We start from the raw sequence: 22,266 nt of genomic DNA on the forward strand, positions 1-22,266 counted from the left end.
GGTTGTGATACCATAAAGGAATACAAGAAAACAAAGGAAATGAAAAACTCTGTAAATGATGAAATGAGATGCTCGACTCTCTGATGAGTCTTGCCTCATATATATATTGAGATATACGATTACTAGAGTGAGTTGTAGCAGATAATAGCTCACGAGTCAGTTATAACTAATTTTGTTACAAAGAAATTAGAGCAACTAACTACAAGTTGGATTAGTTACAACAAAATTTTCATTAAGCTTAACCTTGCTAATCTGAGTATCACTAAGCTGAGCTTTGCTAATCTCAGTAATCCTAATAATCTCTTTTCGAATATTTTCTGAAATTTGAAAAGAAAGATGTATATACTTATATATATAGGGCATCACTTTTGCCCCTACTTTAGGAGCATTTTCTAATTTCGGTACGTGGAGAAATTATAACCCAATTTTTTTTATGGCAGAGTATATGATAGTTATAATAGGCATTTTGCCAATTTTAGGAAAATTCTAAATAATTTACAGTCTTGAAATCAGAGTTCAAATAGTCTGTTTTCCATGCGTATAAAAAGAAATTAGACACGAGTGTAACTGACTGTTTGAAATATGATTTCGGCACTGTAAATTATTCAAAATTTCTCGAAAATTCGTAAGATGTCTATTATAACTATAATGTACGTCATCATACAAAAAAATTGGGTTGTAATTTCTCCAAGTCTCAAAAATAGAAAATGCCCCTTCAGTAGGGGCAAAACTGATGCCCCTACCTACAAAAATTCTTATATATATTTATATATATATACTAGATACAAGTAACGTACAATGCCCGTTTTCTTAGTTTTATTTATATTTATTAAATTAATATAATTTCCATATCAATTTTAAATAAATAAACACTATTATCACTACTAAAGACAGGGCCTATACCGAGAACAAAAATCATCGGTAGAAGCCCGAATGTTCTCGGTATAGCTTCTACCGACATCATGTTCTCGGTACATCCTCGTCGGTAGAGGAAAACTTCTACTGAGGACATTGAATATGTTCTCGGTATAGGTTGTACCAAGGATAATAGTTCTCGGTATAGAATTGATAATATCGTCAGTGAAACATATGTCCAATTTTGTCATCTGGATGGGCTATACCGAGGACACTGTCGTCGGTATAGACTGAATCAAGATTTTATTTTATATGTGCAATATTTATTTATTGATTTTATTTGAATTAAATATAAAACAATAGATCAAAATTAAAACACTTATATTAAACATATAGATAAAAGCATAAGAGTACGTTAGCTCAATCAAAATAAAGAGTTGTCCTAAATATGAAAATGTAATAGTCCATAGTAATAAAACTCATACATAAGTCCTACTGACTCGGTTCTCCAACATCGAGATCATCAGGTGGTGGTGAGGCACATTGAGATCTCGGGGTGATATAATGAGTCCGGATGTGCGCCTCTAATTCTCGAACACGCTCTCTCATCTCAACCATCTCTTCATCTCTAGTTTGTGGAGGATCAATAGTAAATGGAGTTTGGTCCCTTATGTTAATAATACACTCATATACTTTCTGGTGGCCACGTTGTTGTCCGAAGACATTTTGTACCAAAGATAAGTCGCCATCTTTAGGCGCGCTTGAAACTGGTGTGGAACTCTCAGTATCAGTTGATTATGTCTGTTGTGTGTCGCGATATGCATGAAATTCATCCTATGATATAATATATAATGTAATTATGTATTGTAAATAAACAATTAAAAATTTGAAAAATGTTTAAAAAAAAACTCAACGTACCTAGGTTTTTTTGGCTGTTTTTGTCACCCACCATGTTCCTCATTAATTGTGAGTATCCATCTAGCTTTGCAGGATTGGCTCAAGTTGCCCAATCTCTAAATTGCGCTATCAAGTACATATATTTTTAAAAAAATATAGTAAATAAGAAAAACAAACTAAAAAATAATTAATTAACTAACTTTTTTATAACACAACACTGGGATTGACTGAGAACCTCCGTAGCTGAGCTCTTTTAGTTTCTTCCTATTTTCCTTGTTGACCCCAGAACATTTATGCAAAAGTTTATGTTAGTAATGTATTTAATTAAGAAAGTTAAGTTTAGCAAGAAATTAATACCATAATTTCTGGGCGTCGGAAAAATTCGATGGCTTTTTGTCACTGCGTATCTGTGCAACCACCATAACGATTTTCTGGCCCAGTAACCATTAAATGTTCCTTAATATTGTACTTCCAATAAGAATACTTTTTGGCACATGATGTATCAATGCCTCTCAAGATCCCAGGCATGTGCCCTTGTCCATATCTGGTACGCCCAATATCAAACAAAACATCCTAAATTACAAACATTTATTAGTAAATATGATATATAATTAAATAGAATTAACATAAATATAGAAATTACTTACTTCTAGATGTGCAAATATTCTTTGTTTTGAGGCATTTGGTACTTTTGACCATTGAGGACAGTCTGGATCTGTGTACTGTCGAACAAGTAATCCCAGATCTCTTGAGAAATTTGAGTTGTAATCTTTGATCTCTTTATATGTTCTCCCTCGCACGTCCCACTCGAGAGGGAGAGGACGCCCCAACTCTTCCCTTTTTTCTCGCGTGTTCAATCCTTTGTGGCGTCCACACTTGTTTGGAGGCGCTATTGTATGCAAATTTAGTATTTTTAAATTAATATGTATTAATTAATAAAATTTAAGGAGTGTATAAATGTGTAATGTATTACCTCGTTGACAATCAGCTGGGATATCTGACGATCCACGTGGAGGATCATTATTTTCTTCACTTCATCATCCAAAGTTGTGAATGATTTCTTACCAATTGGACGACTCTGAGATCGAAAGACCGACATCTTTTTAAGTGATGAAACTGTTATATTATTTCATATAATATAATATTAGATTAAATAATGTGACAAAATGTGATTTGTCACACCTTGTAACATATCATTGAGAGTCACAAAATTGGACACATGTGTGTGCCCAAATGTGACATATTTTGGAGTTACAAAATCAATTACAAATTTGTAACTCCCAAATATTACCCAATAATGTGTATATTATATGTTACACATTTGAGATTGGATTTCATAAAGCCATAATGAAATTTGGAGATATGATTTTAACCCCAATAATGTGTTTTGGGAGTTACAAAATCATTTGGGAGGGTTCGGAGCCGTTTGGAAAAATAGCACATTTTCAAGTGTTGAAACTGGGTTGTGGCCGCGGCAACTGAATGATGGTGGCCGTGGCCACTGATGTCCCTGGCCGCTGCCACAGGTGCATTTCAGGCCAATTTTTTCAGTTTTTTCCAAATGTGTTGAACGGTTCCAAAAACCCAAATAACTCCCAAATCTCAATTTTAATTCCATATTAATCCAATTAAACATTGGTAACAACCATGGGAGTTGGTGGAATTTGAAATCCAAAGGGTATCTCAAACTCTATAAATAGGAGCCTAATGCTCACTTGTAAGACACACCATTTTTTATCCATAAAGCACTTGGCTGAAAAATACACCTTGAGGCATGATTATTCCAGAGAGCTATTTCCTTGAGAGATTCCTTAGTGCTTAGAGAATAGGGGGAAATAAGCTTTTGGACAAAGGTTTTGAACCTTGTTCAAGTTGGTGATCCCCACTACTCTACACTTTGGTTGAGTGTGAGTTTGTGTTTTCCATTGATCTTTTCTTTCAGTTGTTCTTCTTGTATTATTATTGTATTGAGTTTGTAATCCTCTTCTTCTATTTCTATTTACATATTTATTGGTATTTTTTGTTTTAGAGTTTTAGTTATAATAATTCTCTTCTTTCTCTCTTTTCTACATTTATTTGTATTGTTGGTCATTGAGTTGTAAACCTATTTATCTATCATCTTGTCCATTGTATTTTTTTTTTTTTGTGTAGAGTTGTAATATTTCTTACCATTTCCATTGAAATAAAATTTATTCTCTAACAATCAAAAGCTTAGTCCTCTTTGTTTCAATGGAGGGGGAGACCATCAAGATCATGAACCAAGACCTAGTGAGGTTGGATAGGTTTGATGGATCCAATTTCACTAGGTGGCAAGACAAGGTGATTGTCCTTCTGCGTATAATGCTGTGAATGGGAGGCCTACTCTGGTTGACTTGCGAGCTGTAACCTCGGTTTGGCACCTGGCTATGAAATTCCCAACCGACGCTGGGGTAGGATGCGTATTGGGAAACCAACGAGAAGCGAGGGAGTGCTACAACGCCTCGATATATAAGGCAAAGAAAGTTGGATCGAGGGAAACCGCCGGAAAAGAGTTGCAAACGGCCAATGAAGTGCAAGCCCAATCAGGTGATTGTGTCAACAAATAGGGTGTTGCCCAAAGGAGGATAGGGATTTGGATCCTCGCTTTGGGGATTTTGATGAAGAAATAGGACCCATCGAGGACCTTGGGGAGGTCTAACTCGATGAAGCAGATCCGACCAAGGTTGTGAAAGTTGGTAAAAACTTAGAGACAACAACAAAACTAAGACTAGTGGAATTTTTAAAAAAGAATTAGGGAGTCTTTTCCTGGTCGCATAAAGACATGGTTGGAATAGCCCCTGCAGTTATTAGCCATGTTCTGAACGTAGACAAGAGTTTTCCACCAGTACAACAGAAAAGAAGGCTGCTCGACAAAGACAGATCAAAAGCTCTGAAAGAAGAAGTCGAGAAGCTAAAGGAGAATGGATTCATCAGGGTAGCGTTTTATCCATCGTGGGTCTCTAATCTCGTACTAGTTCCCAAGTCGAATGGCAAGTGGAGAACGTGCGTGGATTTCACAGACCTTAATAAAGCCTGCCCTAAAGATTGTTTCCCACTCCCTAGGATCGACCAGTTGGTCGATGCCACTGCAGGACACGAGATCCTGTCTTTCATGGATGCATACTCCAGGTACAATCAAATCAATATGCATCCCCTTGATGAGGATCACACTAGCTTTCAGACCGATATAGGGCTTTACTGTTACAAAGTAATGCCCTTCAGTTTGAAAAACGCTGGTGCGACTAGTCAATCACATGTTCAAGGAGCTGATCGGTACAAACATGGAAGTATATGTTGATGACATGCTGGTTAAGTTGAAAAAGGCAGAAGGACATATAGGGGACTTGCAAGAATGCTTCAACGTCTTGAATAACTATCAGATGAAGCTAAATCCCCTCAAGTGTTCCTTCGGAGTTGGATCAGGGAAATTCTTGGGATTTATAGTAAACTCACGAGGAATTGAGGAAAATCCTGAGAAGATCAAAGCCCTGGTCAATATGAAATCGCCAACGAAGATCAAAGATGTTCAAAGTTTAACCAGAAGGATTGCTGCTCTAAGTAGATTTATCTCTAAATCGACAGACAAATGCGTCAAATTTTTTAATCTACTTAGAGGCAACAAGAAGTTCGAATGGACTGAGGAGTGCAGGCAGGCTTTTCAAGCTTTAAAAATGCACATGTCGCAGTCACCAATTCTATCAAAGCCGGTTGATAAAGAAACTTTGTTCATCTACTTGGCAATCACATAATATGCTTCTAGTGCTGTTCTAGTAAGAGAGGAGGAGAATGTACAAAGGGCCATGTATTATGTAAGCAAAAGGCTAATAGGAACAGAACTGAGGTATCCTCCTATTGAGAAATTAGCCTACTGCCTGATCTTAGCTTCCAGAAAGCTGCGGCCGTACTTCCAAGCTCACCCAATTACATTTTTAACCGACCAACCTCTACGGCAAGTTCTGCAGAAGCCAGAAGCCAGGAGCTGATTATTGAAATGGGCAGTTGAACTTGGGCAGTTTGATATCTCTTACTCACCACGAGCAGTGGTAAAAGGACAAGCACTGGCCAACTTCTTTGCAGAGCTTACTGGACTTCCAGACAGCGAGCAGGTCAAAGAGCAGACTGAAGCGCCTGAACCTCAAAGCCAAGCTCCCTCAAGGAAGTTGTTTACATACGATTCTTCTAATGAGCATCATGCTGGAGCCGGAGTGATTTTGATAATGCCTGAAGGGCATTGATTTCACTACGGGAATAGATTCGACTTCACAACGTCCAACAACGAAGCCAAGTATGAAGCTTTGCTCGCAGGTTTACAGTTAGCCAGAGACATGCACATAAAATCACTTGAAATATACAGTGACTCCCAGTTGGTGGTTAATCAAATTACTGGGGAATATCAAGCTCGAGGTCTAAAGAAGGTTGCCTACTTGAATAAAGAAAAAGATTTGTTGGCCTTGTTTGAAAACTATACTCTTCAGTAAGTACCTCGCGACCAAAATTCAAACGCTGATGCTTTGGCAAAATTAGCAAGTGCCAAGGATGCCGACACCTTGAATAAAGTACCAATTGAACGACTGTCTGCACCTAGCATTCAAGCAGAAGAAACCTCTTTGGTGATCCAGGTGGCAGATACATGGATGACACCTTTCATAGAGTACCTGACGCATTGTAGAGTCCAAGAACTTTACTTAGCTAGTTAGATAGTAGTAGCAATAGTAATAGTTGTAGTATTTTTATGACTATGGATTTTGGTTCAAACCGGGATTTAGTTGGACACTCGTAGTAACACTTGTAGATTTTATAAGTTTAACCTATAGTTTAAGAATATTAATTATAACCTAAGGTTTAATTAATATGACTGATTATGAAGGTGATATTTATTATAATATAAGGTTTAGATAAACCCAATAAGGAAATGAGACTTGTCATGTGTATGTTTAATGAATAATTAAGTATTTTTGAGGAATAGTTTAATAAGAGTAATATTTGAATATCCTAGGGTCTGCCAGCAGCTTTGAAATTGTTAGAGGACTTAGTCAAGGCTGTTTACTCAATTCAAATTAGGCTAAAAAAGTGCAATTACGTGTATAATATTTCAGCGTATGCCGATATATCGCTGCTCTAGGGGGCGATATATCGCCATACGGGAGATACGAAAAACACGTAACTTCGCACGACCACCTCGACGAGCCTCGGGCATATTAGCCCAAGCGATATATCGCCTAGCATGGGCGATATATCGGCTGTGGTGCCAGATTTTTGAACGTTTTTGAAATCGAGCTCATTTTATTCCTTAACCTCTTGATAAGTCCAGATTCTTTTGAACCGAGTCTTCAGCCTCTGCTGAACGATTATTAAAAAAAAATTCAATAAAAAAGCCATTATTTTATTCAAGATAAATAAAGATCTTTTCATTCTTGAACTCTATAAATAGGACCTAGTACCCAGCCATTTATTCATTCATCAAGCTAAGTTCAGAGTCTACAAGTTGCTAGGTTATTTTAGAGTGATAAACACTTGGGTTGGAGTTATAAGCTTTATCCTTATAAGCTTAATAAACACCCGGGAAGTAAGGTTCATAGTATATTTTGGTTCGAGGTGTAGTTCGGTTATAGAAGCATTCGAGGTATTCCTTATTCTAGTTCCTTTGTGTATTATTCTTATAGTTTTTCTACTCAAAATCCTAACTTGTATTCTCTATTCTTGGTTAGGCATCTAAGATCTTGAACGTAAGATTCTTGGTAAGTATCTTTTGATGGTGTAGTTCATTCTTTTCATCCCTTTTTCTTTAGTATACTCACCTCTATATTATGGTTTTTAGGAGTGTTCCAAAGTCCCGATCTTGTTTTCATATCCCGGTATATTGGTAAGGAAAATAGGATAGTTTTATATGCTTATATGTTATGTTGATATGTTATGATAAGTTATGCTATAGTATGTTATGTTATGTTTTCTTATGTTTCAGGATTATGATTTACCCTACCTTAGATATTAGACAGGGGACGTAGATGGGTTATCATAAACCTACCATGTGATCTAACCTATCTCAGATATTAGAAAGGGGACGCAGATGGTTTATCACATGTTTTAATGGCTATTAATAGTATAGTCTTGTATGATGAACATCTTTATAGTTATATGTTATATGTTTATAGCTTATAGTTATGTGTATGATTATGTTTCATGCTTGTAGTAGATTTTCCTTGCTGGGCATTAGGCTCATTCCTTTATGTTTATATGTGCAGGAAATGAGCTATGGCAGTGGAAAAGGTTCTTGGCAGCTTGGGGATGTGTATTGAGGCAGGATGGAATCGGTGGACTGAGCGTTCGATTAGAGGATTAAGTTATTTTTTTAAGTCTTTTAGTTATGATGTATTATTTTTTCGCACTAAATTTTGTAACCAATTTATTTAAGTTATGTTTTGTTTTATTTTCAAAACAATGGGATCCCATATCCTAAGTGAAATATTTATGTATTTAAACCTTTTCTTTACATAATAAAGTTATGATGTTTTCATATGTACGTTTTCTTAAGATTTGTATAGTAGTTATTAATGGTCCAAGGTCTAGAATAGTTGGGTTGTTACAGTTGGTATCAAAGCAACGGTTCATTCGTATGAAGTTCTCCTCGATACACACACTCAAAGCTCCGAATATGACCACCAAGTAAGTGTTTAAGTTATAGTTATTATGTTTATATGTGTAGCTAACGATTGTAGCCTTTATGTTTCAGTTAAGAATGAACGGAGCATTAACCTATGGGGATATCCGAGCCATTAAGGCTTTAAAAAGAATTAGAAAACCGAGAAATACCATAGGAGTGCTGGAAAGAATTACTCGGAGGCTGGTTTTGTTCCATAGAGAAATAGGCCATCTCCAAGAATCTAAGCAGATCATGATGAGAGCAACAAAGCAATATGTTTTAGTAATAAGACTATTTAGAGATTATCGTACTATAATTGCAGCCTTATAGGAGATATGGGAAACAATGGATAATGAAGATGAATTTCCGGTAGCAATGAGATATTATTTTCTCTTGATTAGGTTCGCTTCAAAAATTGAATTTCAGTTTACAAATGAGAAGAAGCATACAATTTTTAAGGACCTTCCTCGAGAGCATTTTGAGGCACATGATAATGAGGACTATGAGGAGATAGAAGATGATATGCTAGATGAAGGATCGGATATAGAAGATCCTGATTTTTAGAATAGTTAGTTTTATTATATGTTTTTATTTATTATTGTTTTCTTTTATGGTTGTAATTAGTGAAAACTCTTTTCCAAATTAATATCATGGTTATTTTGTTATCATGTATGAGTTTGATTTTTTTCGCAATCATAATAAATAATAAATAAAATAAATAATGACTAAGTTCAGTGAGGGTGGATACAAATCAATGAACCAAGTTTCTATATTGAGAGTTAGGGGGCCATAGTAGTGGGAACGATTTTACTGATCCCAGCCCTCCCTCAATATGGTTAACTTTGGAACAAATATGAGTTTCGAGCCTGAGAATTAAATCATATAGGGTGATTAGAAACAGACTTAGAAAATGAAGATGGCTTGTTTTTCTAAGTATAGAAACCCACTCTAATAATAAAGAAGACTTATATTTAATTTTCATAAGAAGTCATAATCAATAGGTCCGAGTTATGTCTGTTTAGAATAAGTTTTTGCCTTAGAGCCTATTAGGTAAAGTTCTAACATGTTTCTTTCAACTGTTAGAACTCTACTGCGATGTCGCTCCAAATATCTGTTCGCACCAACGGAAATGCCTCCAACGCTGCTCCAATGAATAATGAAGCCCTTCTAGTTCGCAGAAGGGGAGTGCGTGCTACTACCAGCCGCAACGCGCCGACACCGCCAACTAAAAACACTGCGAAGATCGCTAGACTGCGACAACAAGTCGAGGAACTTTTGCAGCAACAGCAACAACAGGCTCAGCCTCCGCCTCCATCGCTGCCGCAGCCACAGCAAATGGCCACAGCACCCCAACAAGTTGGTCCATATGGGGGATGGCTAGTGGCGAATTATGCGCCGTATCCAGTACAGCACATGGAGCTAGTTTATGAGAGGTTCCGTAAGCAGCATGCTCCAAACTTCGAAGGGACTACAGACCCCTTTGAGGCAGAAGAGTGGCTAAGGAATGTGGAGCCAATTCTGACGCACATGAGTCTTAGTAACGCGGACCGTATATCATGCGTCTCGTCTTTGCACAAGAAGGATGCCAAAATATGGTGGGACTTGGTCCAGCAATCGCTTGATGTTGCCACCATGACATGGACTCGATTTGTGGAGCAGTGCCACAAGAAGTATTACAATTCGGCTGTACTCGCTTCAAGAGTTGAGGAGTTTTCCAGCTTGAAGCAAGGAAGCTTATCAGTAGCAGAGTATGCTCGTCAGTTCAACCGCCTAGCTAAGTTCGCACCGGAAATGGTTCCAACCGACTACCTGAGGGTGTCTAAGTTTGTTAGAGGACTTCGACCAAAGATCGAGCTAGGGGTTAAGTTAGCAAACCCAGGAAATACTACATATGTAGAGTCCAAGAACTTAACTTAGCTAGTTAGATAGTAGTATTATAGTATTAATAGTATTATCTTTATGACTGTGGATTTTTGGTTCAGACTGGGATTTATTTGGACACTCATAGTAGTACTTGTAGATTTTTTAAGTTTAACCTATAGTTTAAGAATATTAATTTTAACCTAGGGCTTGATTAATATGACTGATATTGAGGATAATATTTATTATACTATAAGGTTTAGATAAGAACCAATAGGATTTTAAGCACATGTTATGTATGGGTGATTAATGATTGAGTATTTTGAGGATTAAATTTAATAAGGGTAAAGTTTGAATGCTCTAAGGTCAGTCAGCAGCTTTGAATACGTTTAAGGGCTTAGTCAAGGCTGTTTACTAAATTTGAATTAAGCTAAAAATGTGTAATTTCGTGTTTAAATAATCAGCGAATGCCAATATATTGCAGCTATAGGGGGCGATATATCGCAGCACGTAGATACGGAAAACACGAAACGATGCACGTTTGCCTCGAGCATAATGGTCCAGGCGATATATCGCCTATAGGGGGCGATATATCACCTCCTTCAGCATATTTTGAATGTTTTTTAAATCATTTTCTATTCAACCCTTCAACCTCTTGATAAGTCTAGTCTCTTTTTGAACGAGTCTTCAGCCTCTGCTGAACGACAATTCAAATTATTTTCACCTAAAAAGCCATTGTTTTTATTCAAGTAAAATTAAGATCCTTTCATTCCTAAACTCTATAAATAGGACCTAGTACCCAACCATTATTCATCTTTTGCTTTAAGTTTAGAGGCTGCAAGTTGCTAGGTGAGTGTGAGAGTGTAAACACTGGGTTGGGAATCATAAGCTTGATCATCATAAGCTTATCAAACACTTGGGGAAGTAAGGTTTTATAGTATTTCGGTTCAAGGTTTAGATTGGTCTTAAAAGTCTTCAAGGTATTTCCACACTCTAGTTCTTTGGTATTATTTTCTTCAAGTTCTCATAATCTTCTACCAACCTTCTAACCTTATTCTTATTTTGGTTAGGAAATCTAAGAACTTGCACATAAGTTTTTGGTAAGTATTTTTTCTCAATGGTTTAGTCCTTCCATTCCTGTCATTTCTCGTCTTCACTATACTCACTCTATTTCAAATGGTTCTTAGGAGTGTTCCAAAGTCCCAACTCTGTCCTCTTATCCCGGTAATTTTGGTAAGGAAAATAGGATAGAATTCATATGTTATATGTTTTATATGTGTTATCTTATGTTTTATGTTATGAAATGTGTTATGATATGTATGTATGTAGGCTTGGGCATATGACCCATATGACTAACAAGCCCCAAACAGATTATGGGCATATGACCTACTTAGCTAGTAGGACCCCACTAATCTAATGGGCATATGACTTGTGTCATCTATGGGACCCCAAGTAATAATGGCCATTGTAGTATGTGTATGATATAAGTGTTATGTTATGTTTTTATGTTTCTTATGAAATTTATGTATATGAACTATGTGGTAGATTTTCCTTGTTGGGCATTAGGCTCATTCCTTTTTGTTTATATGTGCAGGGAAATAGCTATAGTGGCGGGTAAGATTCGTGGATGCTTGGGGAATGTGTATCGGTGATGAATGGATTCAAGGAGTCGAGAGTTCAATTTCGAGGATGTAGTCTTTTATTTATGGTTTATGTGTATTTTTCCGCACCTATTTATGTAATCTCTTTTCATTTCGATTAAGATATGTTTTCTTTTTAAAACAATGGGATCCCATATCCTGCTTTGAGTTATGTAAGTTTAAACATTGGTTTTTACAAGTATTTAATAAAGTATGATCTTTTTCACTTGTTAGTTCTATTAAAGATTAGGGTCTATGTATAGTTTTCATTAATGGTCCAAAGTCTAGAGTAGTTGGGTCATTACAACATATGCCGACGTTCTAGAGACGGCAATAGAAGTAGAGAGATTGCAGGCTAATGTTAGTAAAGAAGAAGCCAGTAAGCATGAGCCTAGACAGCACGGTCAACCTCAGACCAGTCGGAACAACAACCATAACAACAACAATCAATCAAGCCACAACAACCACAATCAGTCCGGTAACAACAAGAACGGTCAGAAAAGAAGGCATCTGGATAATAAGCTGTCTGACAGCGATAAAAAGGCATGGAAAAATAGGTCGGGTTATGTGGAATACCCGCCATGTGCTAAGTGTTAGAAGAAACATCCTGGAGAATGTCTTGCAAACACAAAAGGATGATGCTTCAACTGTGGTTAAGAAGGACACGGGAAGAAAGACTGTCCTCAGCTTAAGCCAGAGGGGAAAAAGGAAGATAAGATGGTTCCTGCCAGGGTCTTTGCATTAACCCAAGGAGAGGCTGATGCTAGCAATAAGGTGGTCACATGTCAGGTTTCTATCCTCAATAATATATTCTCTGTATTATTTGATTCGGGAGCCACTCATTTGTATATCTCGTTAGGAATGATAGAAAAACTAGACAAATCTTGTGAAAGATTTAGAACTAGGTTTGTAACCGAGTTGCCTTCAGGAAAAGTAGTTCTATCATCACGGATAGTACAAGGCGTACCAATCAAGATTGAGGACGTAGAACTAGAAGGAGACTTGATAGAACTGGAGATCAAGGACTTTAACGTGATACTAGGCATGGACTGGCTAGTACGGCACGACGCAACCATCGACTGCAAACTCAAGAAGGTGACGATCGAGACTCCTGACGGCCAAAAACTATGCTTCATGGGACAAGCTTCATCGTAGTGTTCATCGACGACATCTTAGTATACTCCAAGGATGAAGTAGAGCACGAGGAACATTTGAGGTTGATTTTGTCACGACTGAAGGAGCATCAACTCTACGCCAAGTTCAAGAAATGCGAGTTTTGGCTTTCGCAAGTGGCGTTCCTCGGGCACATATATCAAAAGATGGAGTTGCAGTAGACCCATCAAAGGTAGAGGCCATGAAGGATTGGCCAAGACCAAAGAACGCATCCGAAGTAAGAGGCTTTCTGGGATTAGCAGGTTATTCTAGGAGGTTCGTAGAGGGCTTTTCTAAGAAAGCCACTCCGTTCACCAACTTGACCCGGAAACAACAAAGATTCAATTGGAATGATAGATGTGAAGAAAGTTTCCAGTTGCATAAGGATAAGTTGTGCTCAGCACCAGTACTCTGTGTACCGACCCCCAACGATAAGTTTGTAGTCTACTGCGATGCGTTGAAGCAAGGGTTGGGTTGCGTGCTGATGTAGAATGACAAGGTGATAGCCTACGCCTCACGACAGCTAAAGGAGTACGAGCAATGCTATCCAACACATGATATGGAGTTGGCAGCAGTGGTCTTTGCGTTGAAAATCTAGTGCCATTATCTTTACGGAGAACGGTGCGATAAAGTACTTCTTTACTCAGAAGGAGCTCAACATGAGGCAGCGCAGGTGGTTAGAGTTAGTAAAGGATTACGATTGCGAAATCTTATACCACCTGGGGAAGGCAAACGTAGTTGCCGATGCGCTAAGTAGGAAAAGTTATGGAAGTTTAGCAGCATTAGCCGGACTACAAAAGCCACTGCAGCAGGAGTTGATCAATGCCAGAATAAAAGTAGTTGTCGGCAAACTGGCTAACTTGTCTATCCAGTCAAATTTGCTAGAAGATATACGGATTGGGCAAGGGCATGACGACACACTAGCAGCACATATGGATGCAGTCAGAGAAGGCAAGGCTATAGATTTCTCAATATCAAGTCAAGGATTATTGAGATATAAGGATCGAGTATGCGTGCCAAATGATCAAAGGATTAAGATGACGATTCTAGAAGAAGCGCACAGCACCCCGTACTTTGTTCACCCAGGGTCGACCAAGATGACTCATGACATCAAGGCAATCTATTGGTGGCCAGGGATGAAGTAGGACATAGCAGAGTTTGTGTCTAAGTGTCTAGTATGCCAGCAAGTGAATGCAGAGCATCAGCGCCCTGCAGGCTTATTGCAACCGCTTAGCGTACCAGAATGGAAATGGGACGATATAGCTATGGACTTCGTGACAGGTTTGCCAAGAACGAATAAGCAGCATGATTTCGCTTGGGTAGTAGTAGATAGACTAACCAAGCGACTCATTTCCTGCCTGTTAAGATTTCATACACGGCAGATCAGTATGCAGACATCTATGTCTAAGAGATAGTACGGTTGCATGGAATCCCCAAGACAATAGTGTCGGATAGAGGATCGGTGTTTACATCAAGATTTTGGGGAAGTTTACAGCAAGCTATGGGTACTAAGTTAAGTCTTAGTACAGCTTTTCATCCTCAGACAAACGGGCAGTCTGAGCGTACGATACAAATTTTAGAGGATATGCTACGCGCTTGTGTACTTGATTTCGGAGGATCATGGAATAAGTACTTGCCGCTGATAGAGTTCTCCTACAATAATAGCTACTAGTCAACGATTGGGATGGCACCTTATGAGTTGCTTTATGGGAGAAGGTGCCGATCGTCGTTGCATTGGGAGGAAGTAGGAGAAAGGCAGCTTCTCGGTCCCGAAGCTGTTAGAAAAGCTCAAGAAGCAGTAGCGTTAATTAGACAGCGTATGCTTACTGCTCAAAGCCGTCAGAAAAGCTATGTGGATGCCAAGCAACGCGATGTGGAATTCAAAGTCGGAGATCAAGTCTTCCTGAAGATATCTCCTATGAAAGGTGTGAAGCGGTTTAGGAAGAAAGGCAAGCTTAGTTCCCAATTTATAGGTCCTCTTGAGATATTGGACAAAGTGGGAGTAGTTGCGTATAGACTAGCCCTACGGCTAGCCCTAGCAGATAGCCACAACGTGTTCCATATCTCGATGCTACGCAAGTATGTGTCAGACTCATCTCACATCCTTAAGTACGATACAATAGAACTCCAGAAAGACTTGAGTTATGAGGAACGACCGGTTAGCATCCTGGATAGAAGGGTGAAGCAGTTACGGTCCAAGAGTATTCCTATAGTTAAAGTCCTATGGAGTAATAGTTCGGAACAGGAGGCAACGTGGGAGTTGGAGGAGGACATGCAAGGCCAATATCTGGAGTTATTTGGTAAGCAGATTTCGAGGACGAAATTCTTTTTAGTAGGGGAGAATTGTAGAGTTCAATAACTTTACTTAGCTAGTTCGATAGTAGTAGCAATAGTAATAGCTAGTAATAGTTGTAGTATTTTTATGACTGTGGATTTTGGTTCAGACCGGGATTTAGTTGGACACTCATAGTAACACTTGTAGATTTTATAAGTTTAACCTATAGTTTAAGAATATTAATTATAACCTAAGGTTTAATTAATATGACTGATTATGAAGGTGATATTTATTATAATATAAGGTTTAGATAAACCCAGTAAGGAAATGACACTTGTCATGTGTATGTTTAATGAATAATTAAGTATTTTTGAGGAATAAGTTTAATAAGAGTAATATTTGAATATCCTAGGGTCTGCCAGCAACTTTGAAATCGTTAGAGGACTTAGTCAAGGCTGTTTACTCAATTCAAATTAGGCTGAAAAAGTTCAATTACGTGTATAATATTTCAGCGTATGCCGATATATCATAGCTCTAAAGGGCGATATATCGCCATACGGGAGATACGAAAAACACGTAACTTCGCACGACCACCTCGATGAGCCTCGGGCATATTAGCCCAGGCGATATATCGCCTAGCATGGGCGATATATCGGTTGTGGTGCCAGATTTTTTAACTTTTTTGAAATCGTTCGCCTAGCCTCTGCTGAACGATTATTCAAATATTTTTCAATTAAAAAGTCATTATTTTATTCAAGCTAAATAAAGATCTTTTCATTCTTGAACTCTATAAATAGGACCTAGTACCCAGCCATTTATTCATTCATCAAGCTAAGTTTAGAGTCTACAAGCTGTTAGGTTATTTTAGAGTGATAAACACTTGGGTTGGGGTTATAAGCTTTATCCTTATAAGCTTAATAAACACTCAGGAAGTAAGGTTCATAGTATATTTCGATTCTAGGTGTAGTTCGGTTATAGAAGCATTCGAGGTATTCCTTAGTCTAGTTCCTTTGTGTATTATTCTTATAGTTTTTCTACTCAAAATCCTAACTCGTATTCTCTATTCTTGGTTAGGCATCTAAGATCTTGAACGTAAGATTCTTGGTAAGTATCTTTTGATGGTGTAGTTCATTCTTTTCATCCCTTTTTCTTTAGTATACTCACCTCTCTATTATGGTTTTTAGGAGTGTTCCAAAGTCCTGATCTTGTTCTCATATCCCGGTATATTGGTAAGGAAAATAGGATAGTTTTATATGCTTATATGTTATGATAAGTTATGCTATAGTATGTTATGTTATGTTTTCTTATGTTTTAGGATTATGATTTACCATACCTCAGATATTAGACAGGGGACGTAGATGGGTTATCGTAAACCTACCATGTGATCTAACCTACCTTAGATATTAGAAAGTGGACATAGATGGTTTATCACATGTTTTAATGGCCATTAATAGTATAGTCTTGTATGATGTACATCTTTATAGTTATATGTTATATGTTTATAGCTTATAGTTATGTGTATGATTATGTTTCATGCTTGTAGTAGATTTTCCTTGCTGGGCATTAGGCCCATTCCTTTTTGTTTATATGTGCAGGAAATTAGCTATGGAGGCGAAAAAAGTTCTTGGCAGCGTGGGGATGTGTATTGAGGCAGGATGGAATCGGTGGACTGAGCGTTCGATTAGAGGATGACGTTTTTTTTAAGTCTTTTAGTTATGATGTATTATTTTTCCGCACTAAATTTTGTAACCAATTGATTTAAGTTATGTTTTGTTTTATTTTCAAAACAATGGGATCCCATATCCTAAGTGAAATATTTATGTATTTAAACCTTTTCTTTACATAATAAAGTTATGATGTTTTCATATGTACGTTTTCTTAAGATTTGTATAGTAGTTATTAATGGTCCAAGGTCTAGAATCGCAGCATTGTAGGCGATATATCGGCACAAGGTTATTTTTGGAAATTTTTATGGAAATTCGTAGGTTTTGTTTTTGTGAAACTAAAAAGAAGATTTGGAGAGAGGGGAAGAAGAGTTCGGACGGCAGGAGAAAAGAAACAGAGAAGTATTCATTTTTTTATTTTCTTTATGCTTTTGAATTTTAGATTATGTGATGATGTTTAAGATTATGAACTAAATTCGTATTTAGAGTATTTTAATGTTGTCACTGGATATTCTATTCGTCTTTAATGCAATTTCTATGATTCTTTGAATTTATGTTTATCTATTGTTCTTATGTTTAATGCTTGTAATCGATTGGCCATCTTTTGTATGATTATTGGTTTTAATTCATTATCTGAAAAGTGAGAATTGGAATAGCTTTAGGCAATAGACATAGATTTAAATTTAGAACGAAAGTATCAAATTTGTTTGTGTAGCAATTAGGTTTTTATTCTTAATGCGGTTTATGTGTAGAATTTATCACAGACATGTAGAGAATTCACAGGTAAACCGAATATTTTATATCTTGAGAAAGAATAGAATTGTCAATAGTAAACCTGCTATAATCATAGGGTAAAGAAACATATTAGTAGTATTATTGTTTGAATATAATTGAAGGTTGATGAAATTAGAATGCTATAATATTTCTCTTATATTCAATTTCGTTAATTAAATTTTGCTTTTCTAGTTTATTTTTCGTTGTTAATTGTCATTAAATTTTCATTAGTCAAATAGAAATAAAAGTTTGCTATTGGTAATTAGTGGATCAATTCCCTGACGGAACGATACTGTATTTCCACTACTATTACTTGTTTATTCGATTGCGTATACTTGCGCAGCAGAAAAAAATCTCAACAAGTTTTTGGCGCCGTTGCCGGGGAATTGATATTCGATTAATATCAAAATAGTTAATTTTTATTCTAATTTGGCTGTTTTTATTTATTTGTACTAATCTAAGTTGTCGCACTTTGTTATAATAGGTGAATCTTTTGTATGCGACGTGAAGGGTCTACAAACCTTTTGCCTATTAATCATGAAATTGAAATATCCTGCAGACAAAATAGAAGGAATAAGAGGTTAGAAGCATTAATGGCTGCCAAGCAAAGAGACGGGGTTAACAACAATGATGGTCAAAATCACATCTCTCAGGACCAAAATGTGCGAGCATTAAGAGATTATGTGCTCCTTGCTGTCACAAGAGTGCACTCATGCATTAGGCTGCCAACTGTTACTGCCAATAAATTTGAGATTTAGTCGGCGATGATACAAATGGTCCAGACTTCTGTCCAGTTTGGTGGTCTCCCCAATGAGGATCCTAACTTGCACATAGTGAACTTCCTTGAGCTATGTGCAACGTTCAAGTTTAATGGGGTGAGCGATGATGCAATAAGGTTGAGATTGTTCCCTTTTTCACTAAGGGACAGGGCAAAAAGTTGGCTTATTTCTCTACAGGCCAACTCAATCAATACATGGGAGGAACTAGCTCACAAGTTTCTCTCCAAGTTCTTTCCTCTTGCAAAAGCTGCCAAGTTGAGTGGGGAAATCAATAACTTCTATCAGAATGAGGGCGATACATTGTACAATGCTTGGGAAAGATTCAAACCTGCTTAGGAAATGCCCTCATCACGGTATAGAGAAGTGGATGTTAGTCCACAATTTTTATAATGGGCTGTGCGATACTAATCGCACTATAATAGATGCAGCAGCTGTTGGTGCTTTCATGAGTAAAGGGGCTGATGAGGCCTATGAATTGTTAGAGGAGATGGCTTTGAAAAATTATTAGTGGCCTGCCGAATGAGACACCTCACAGAGAAAAGTAGCTGGGGTACTTGAATTAGATGCTATCACTACTTTAGCTGCTCAGGTTGCTTCATTGACAAAGCAGTTGCAACAAAACAAAATCTCAGCTCAAGCACAGGCTATACATATGCAATCAGGGTGTGAATTATGTGGAAGGCCTCATTTGTATGAACAGTGTACAGTGGCCAACATGTATGGTAATATGCCAGTTGATCAGGCTCAGGTACAGGCAGTTGGTAATTTTCAGAGGCCATATCAAAACCCGTTCTCCAACACTTACAATCCTAGGTGGAGAAATCACCCAAATTTCTCATGGAGAAACAATCAGGGCCAACGGTCACAGTTTCAAGGGCCATACTAGCAGAACATGTCACAACAGCCTATGAATCAAGCCTCATCGTCACACCAGCCTAGGCCACAAGATCAACCAGAAAAGCCTAATGACTTGCAAGCAGCTTTGTTGACTCTCACTAATACTCAGACTCAATTCATGACTGAGACCAGATCCTCTATTCGAAACCTTGAGACACAAGTGGGTTAGTTGGCCCAACATGCTTAATAACAGACCGCAAGGGAATTTGCCTAGCAATACTGTGGTAAATCCTAAGGAGAACTGTCAAGCAATTTTGTTGAGGAGTGGTAAGCAAGTGGAGCAGCCAAGTGTACAAAAGTCAGTAGTTCAGAATGAAGAGTTGGGTGAGAAATATGATACAAATGAGAAAGGGGTTACTGAAGACCACCAGAGTTCAGAAAAGTGTCCTCCATTTGTTGATGACCAGCCAGTTCGAGTTCCATATCCTCAAAGGCTTAGAAAAACTACACTAGATAAACAATTTTCTAAGTTTTTAGAGGTATTCAAAAAGCTGCATATCAATATTCCTTTTGCTGAAGCCTTAGAGCAGATGCCCAACTATGTGAAATTCATGAAGGAGATTCTGTCCAAGAAGAGGAAGATGGAAGATTATGAGACGGTGGCACTCACTGAAGAGTGTAGTGCAATATTGCAGAGGAAGTTGCCCCAAAAGTTGAGAGATCCGGGGAACTTTACTATACCTTGTACAATGGGGAAGTTTGAGTGTAAGCATGCTTTGTGTGATTTGGGGGCGAGTATAAATCTGATGCCTTTGTTTGTATTCAGAAGACTTGGTTTGGGGGAGGCTAGTCCTACTACAGTCACATTACAGCTAGAAGATCGTTCAATTAAACATCCTAGGGGAATCATAGAGGATGTTCTTGTTAAAGTGGACAAATTCATCTTTCCAGCAGACTTCATAGTATTGGATATGGAAGAAGATGAAAATATCCCAATTATTCTGGGAAGACCATTTTTAGCTACTGGGCAGGCTCTAATTGATGTGCAGAAAGGTGAGCTGACACTTTGAGTTCAGGGTGAAGAAGTGGAATTGAATGTGTTTAAGGCTTTAAAGTTTGCAAATGTAAATGACAGTTGTTTCAGAGTTGACATGGTAGAGAAAGCAGTGGCAGAAATTAACCTCACAGAGGATTCACTTCAGAAATGTTTGACGACTGATGATATAGATTATGAGTTAGACAGAGAGGTCTAAGAGTGTGTACAGTGGATGAATTCTAAAGGGCCAATTTCTAATCGAAAATATGAAGAATTGGGTTAGGGACCTGAAAGACCATTACCATCAGTTCAGAAACCTCCAGAGTTGGAATTGAAATCATTGCTAGCACATCTTTAATATGCTTTTCTGGGTGAGAATGAGACTTTACTAGTCACTGTGTCTTCTTCTCTTTCTACTGAGGAAATGGAAAAATTGTTAAGGTTTTTTAGAACCCATAAGTTGGCAATTGGATGGACGTTGGCAGATATTCAGGGAATAAGTCCATCCACAGTTATGCACAAGATCTTGATGGAAGATGATAGTAAGCCCTCCATTGAAGCACAACGTCGATTGAATCCAGCAATGAAAGAGGTGGTAAGGAAGGAGATCTTGAAGTGGTTATATGCTGGGGTGATCTATCCCATTTTAGATAGTAGTTGGGTCAGTCCAGTTCAGGTAGTCCCTAAGAAATGAGGGATTACAGTGGTGAAGAATGACAATAATGAACTTATCCTAACGCGTACAGTAATTGGTTGGAGGATTTGTATTGATTATCGTAAACTGAACAAAGCAACCAGAAAAGATCACTTTCCACTGCCTTTCATTGATCAGATGTTAGATAGGTTGGCTGGACACCAATATTACTATTTTCTGGATGGCTATTCAGGGTACCATCAAATAGCCATTGCTCTTGAGGATCAAGAGAAGACGACTTTCACCTGTCCATATGGTACATTTGCATTTCGTCGTATGCCTTTTGGTCTGTACAATGCTCCAGCCACTTTTCAAAGGTGTATGATGGCTATTTTTTCTGATAGAGTGGAACGAAGCATTGAGAATTTTATGGATGATTTTTCTGTAATGGGGTCTTCTTTTGACGATTGTTTATTGAACTTGGAGGCTGTGCTGAGAAGATGTGAAGAGGCGAATTTGGTCTTGAATTGGGAAAAATGTCATTTCATGGTAAATGAAGGCATAGTACTTGGACACAAGGTGTCTAAGAATGGTATTGAGGTTGACAGAGCTAAAATTGCTACTATTGAGAACTTACCGCCTCCAGTTTCAGTGAAAGGGGTGAGAAGTTTCCTTGGTCATGCGGGGTTCTACAGAAGATTTATAAAGGACATCTCCAAGATTTCTAAGCCACTCTCGGCATTGTTGATGAATGGGGTGCCATTTGAGTTCGATGAGAAGTGTCTTGAAGCTTTCAGGACACTAAAGCAGAAATTGGTGTCAACACTTATAGTAATTTCACCAAATTGGGAGCTACCATTTGAGTTAATGTGTGATGCAAGTGATTTTGTAGTAGGTGCAGTTCTGGGGCAGCATGTTAACAAAGTATTTCAGACTATTTATTATGCCAGCAGAACACTCAATGGTGCTTAGTTGAATTATGCCACCACTGAGAAAGAGCTTCTTGTCATTGTATATGCATTCGATAAATTCAGACCTTATCTGATGGGAAACAAGGTTATTGTGTATATGGACCATTCAGCAATCAAGCATCTTATTGCTAAGAAATATGCTAAACCCAGACTTATTCGTTGGGTACTTCTTTTACAAGAGTTTGATATAGAGGTTCGGGACAAGAAGGGTACAGAGAATTTGGTAGCGGATCA

The 22,266-nt window shown here is 37.8% G+C and overlaps 1 protein-coding gene across 1 annotated transcript; it reads left to right on the forward strand.

Moving 5' to 3' along the window:
- The first annotated feature begins 19,630 nt into the window (after positions 1 to 19,630).
- On the forward strand, positions 19,631 to 22,033 carry LOC133779485 (uncharacterized). Its single transcript, XM_062219460.1, has 5 exons — positions 19,631 to 19,930; positions 20,027 to 20,444; positions 20,550 to 20,638; positions 20,804 to 21,103; positions 21,260 to 22,033. The coding sequence occupies exons 1-5, from the start codon at positions 19,631 to 19,633 to the stop codon at positions 22,031 to 22,033; spliced, it is 1,881 nt and encodes a 626-aa protein (XP_062075444.1).
- The last annotated feature ends 233 nt before the right edge of the window (positions 22,034 to 22,266 follow it).

This window comes from Humulus lupulus, chromosome 1 (genome assembly GCF_963169125.1).
Source record: "Humulus lupulus chromosome 1, drHumLupu1.1, whole genome shotgun sequence".
Lineage (NCBI taxonomy): Eukaryota > Viridiplantae > Streptophyta > Magnoliopsida > Rosales > Cannabaceae > Humulus > Humulus lupulus.

Excerpts from the sequence above, each read along its gene's own strand:
- LOC133779485 (XM_062219460.1), top strand. The coding sequence starts at position 19,631 with ATGCTTAATAACAGACCGCAAGGGAATTTGCCTAGCAATACTGTGGTA. Across the intron at positions 19,931-20,026 it reads AATTTTCTAAGTTTTTAGAG|AGGAAGATGGAAGATTATGA; the intron begins GTATTCAAAAAG and ends CTGTCCAAGAAG. Across the intron at positions 21,104-21,259 it reads GTTGGGTCAGTCCAGTTCAG|ATGTTAGATAGGTTGGCTGG; the intron begins GTAGTCCCTAAG and ends TTCATTGATCAG.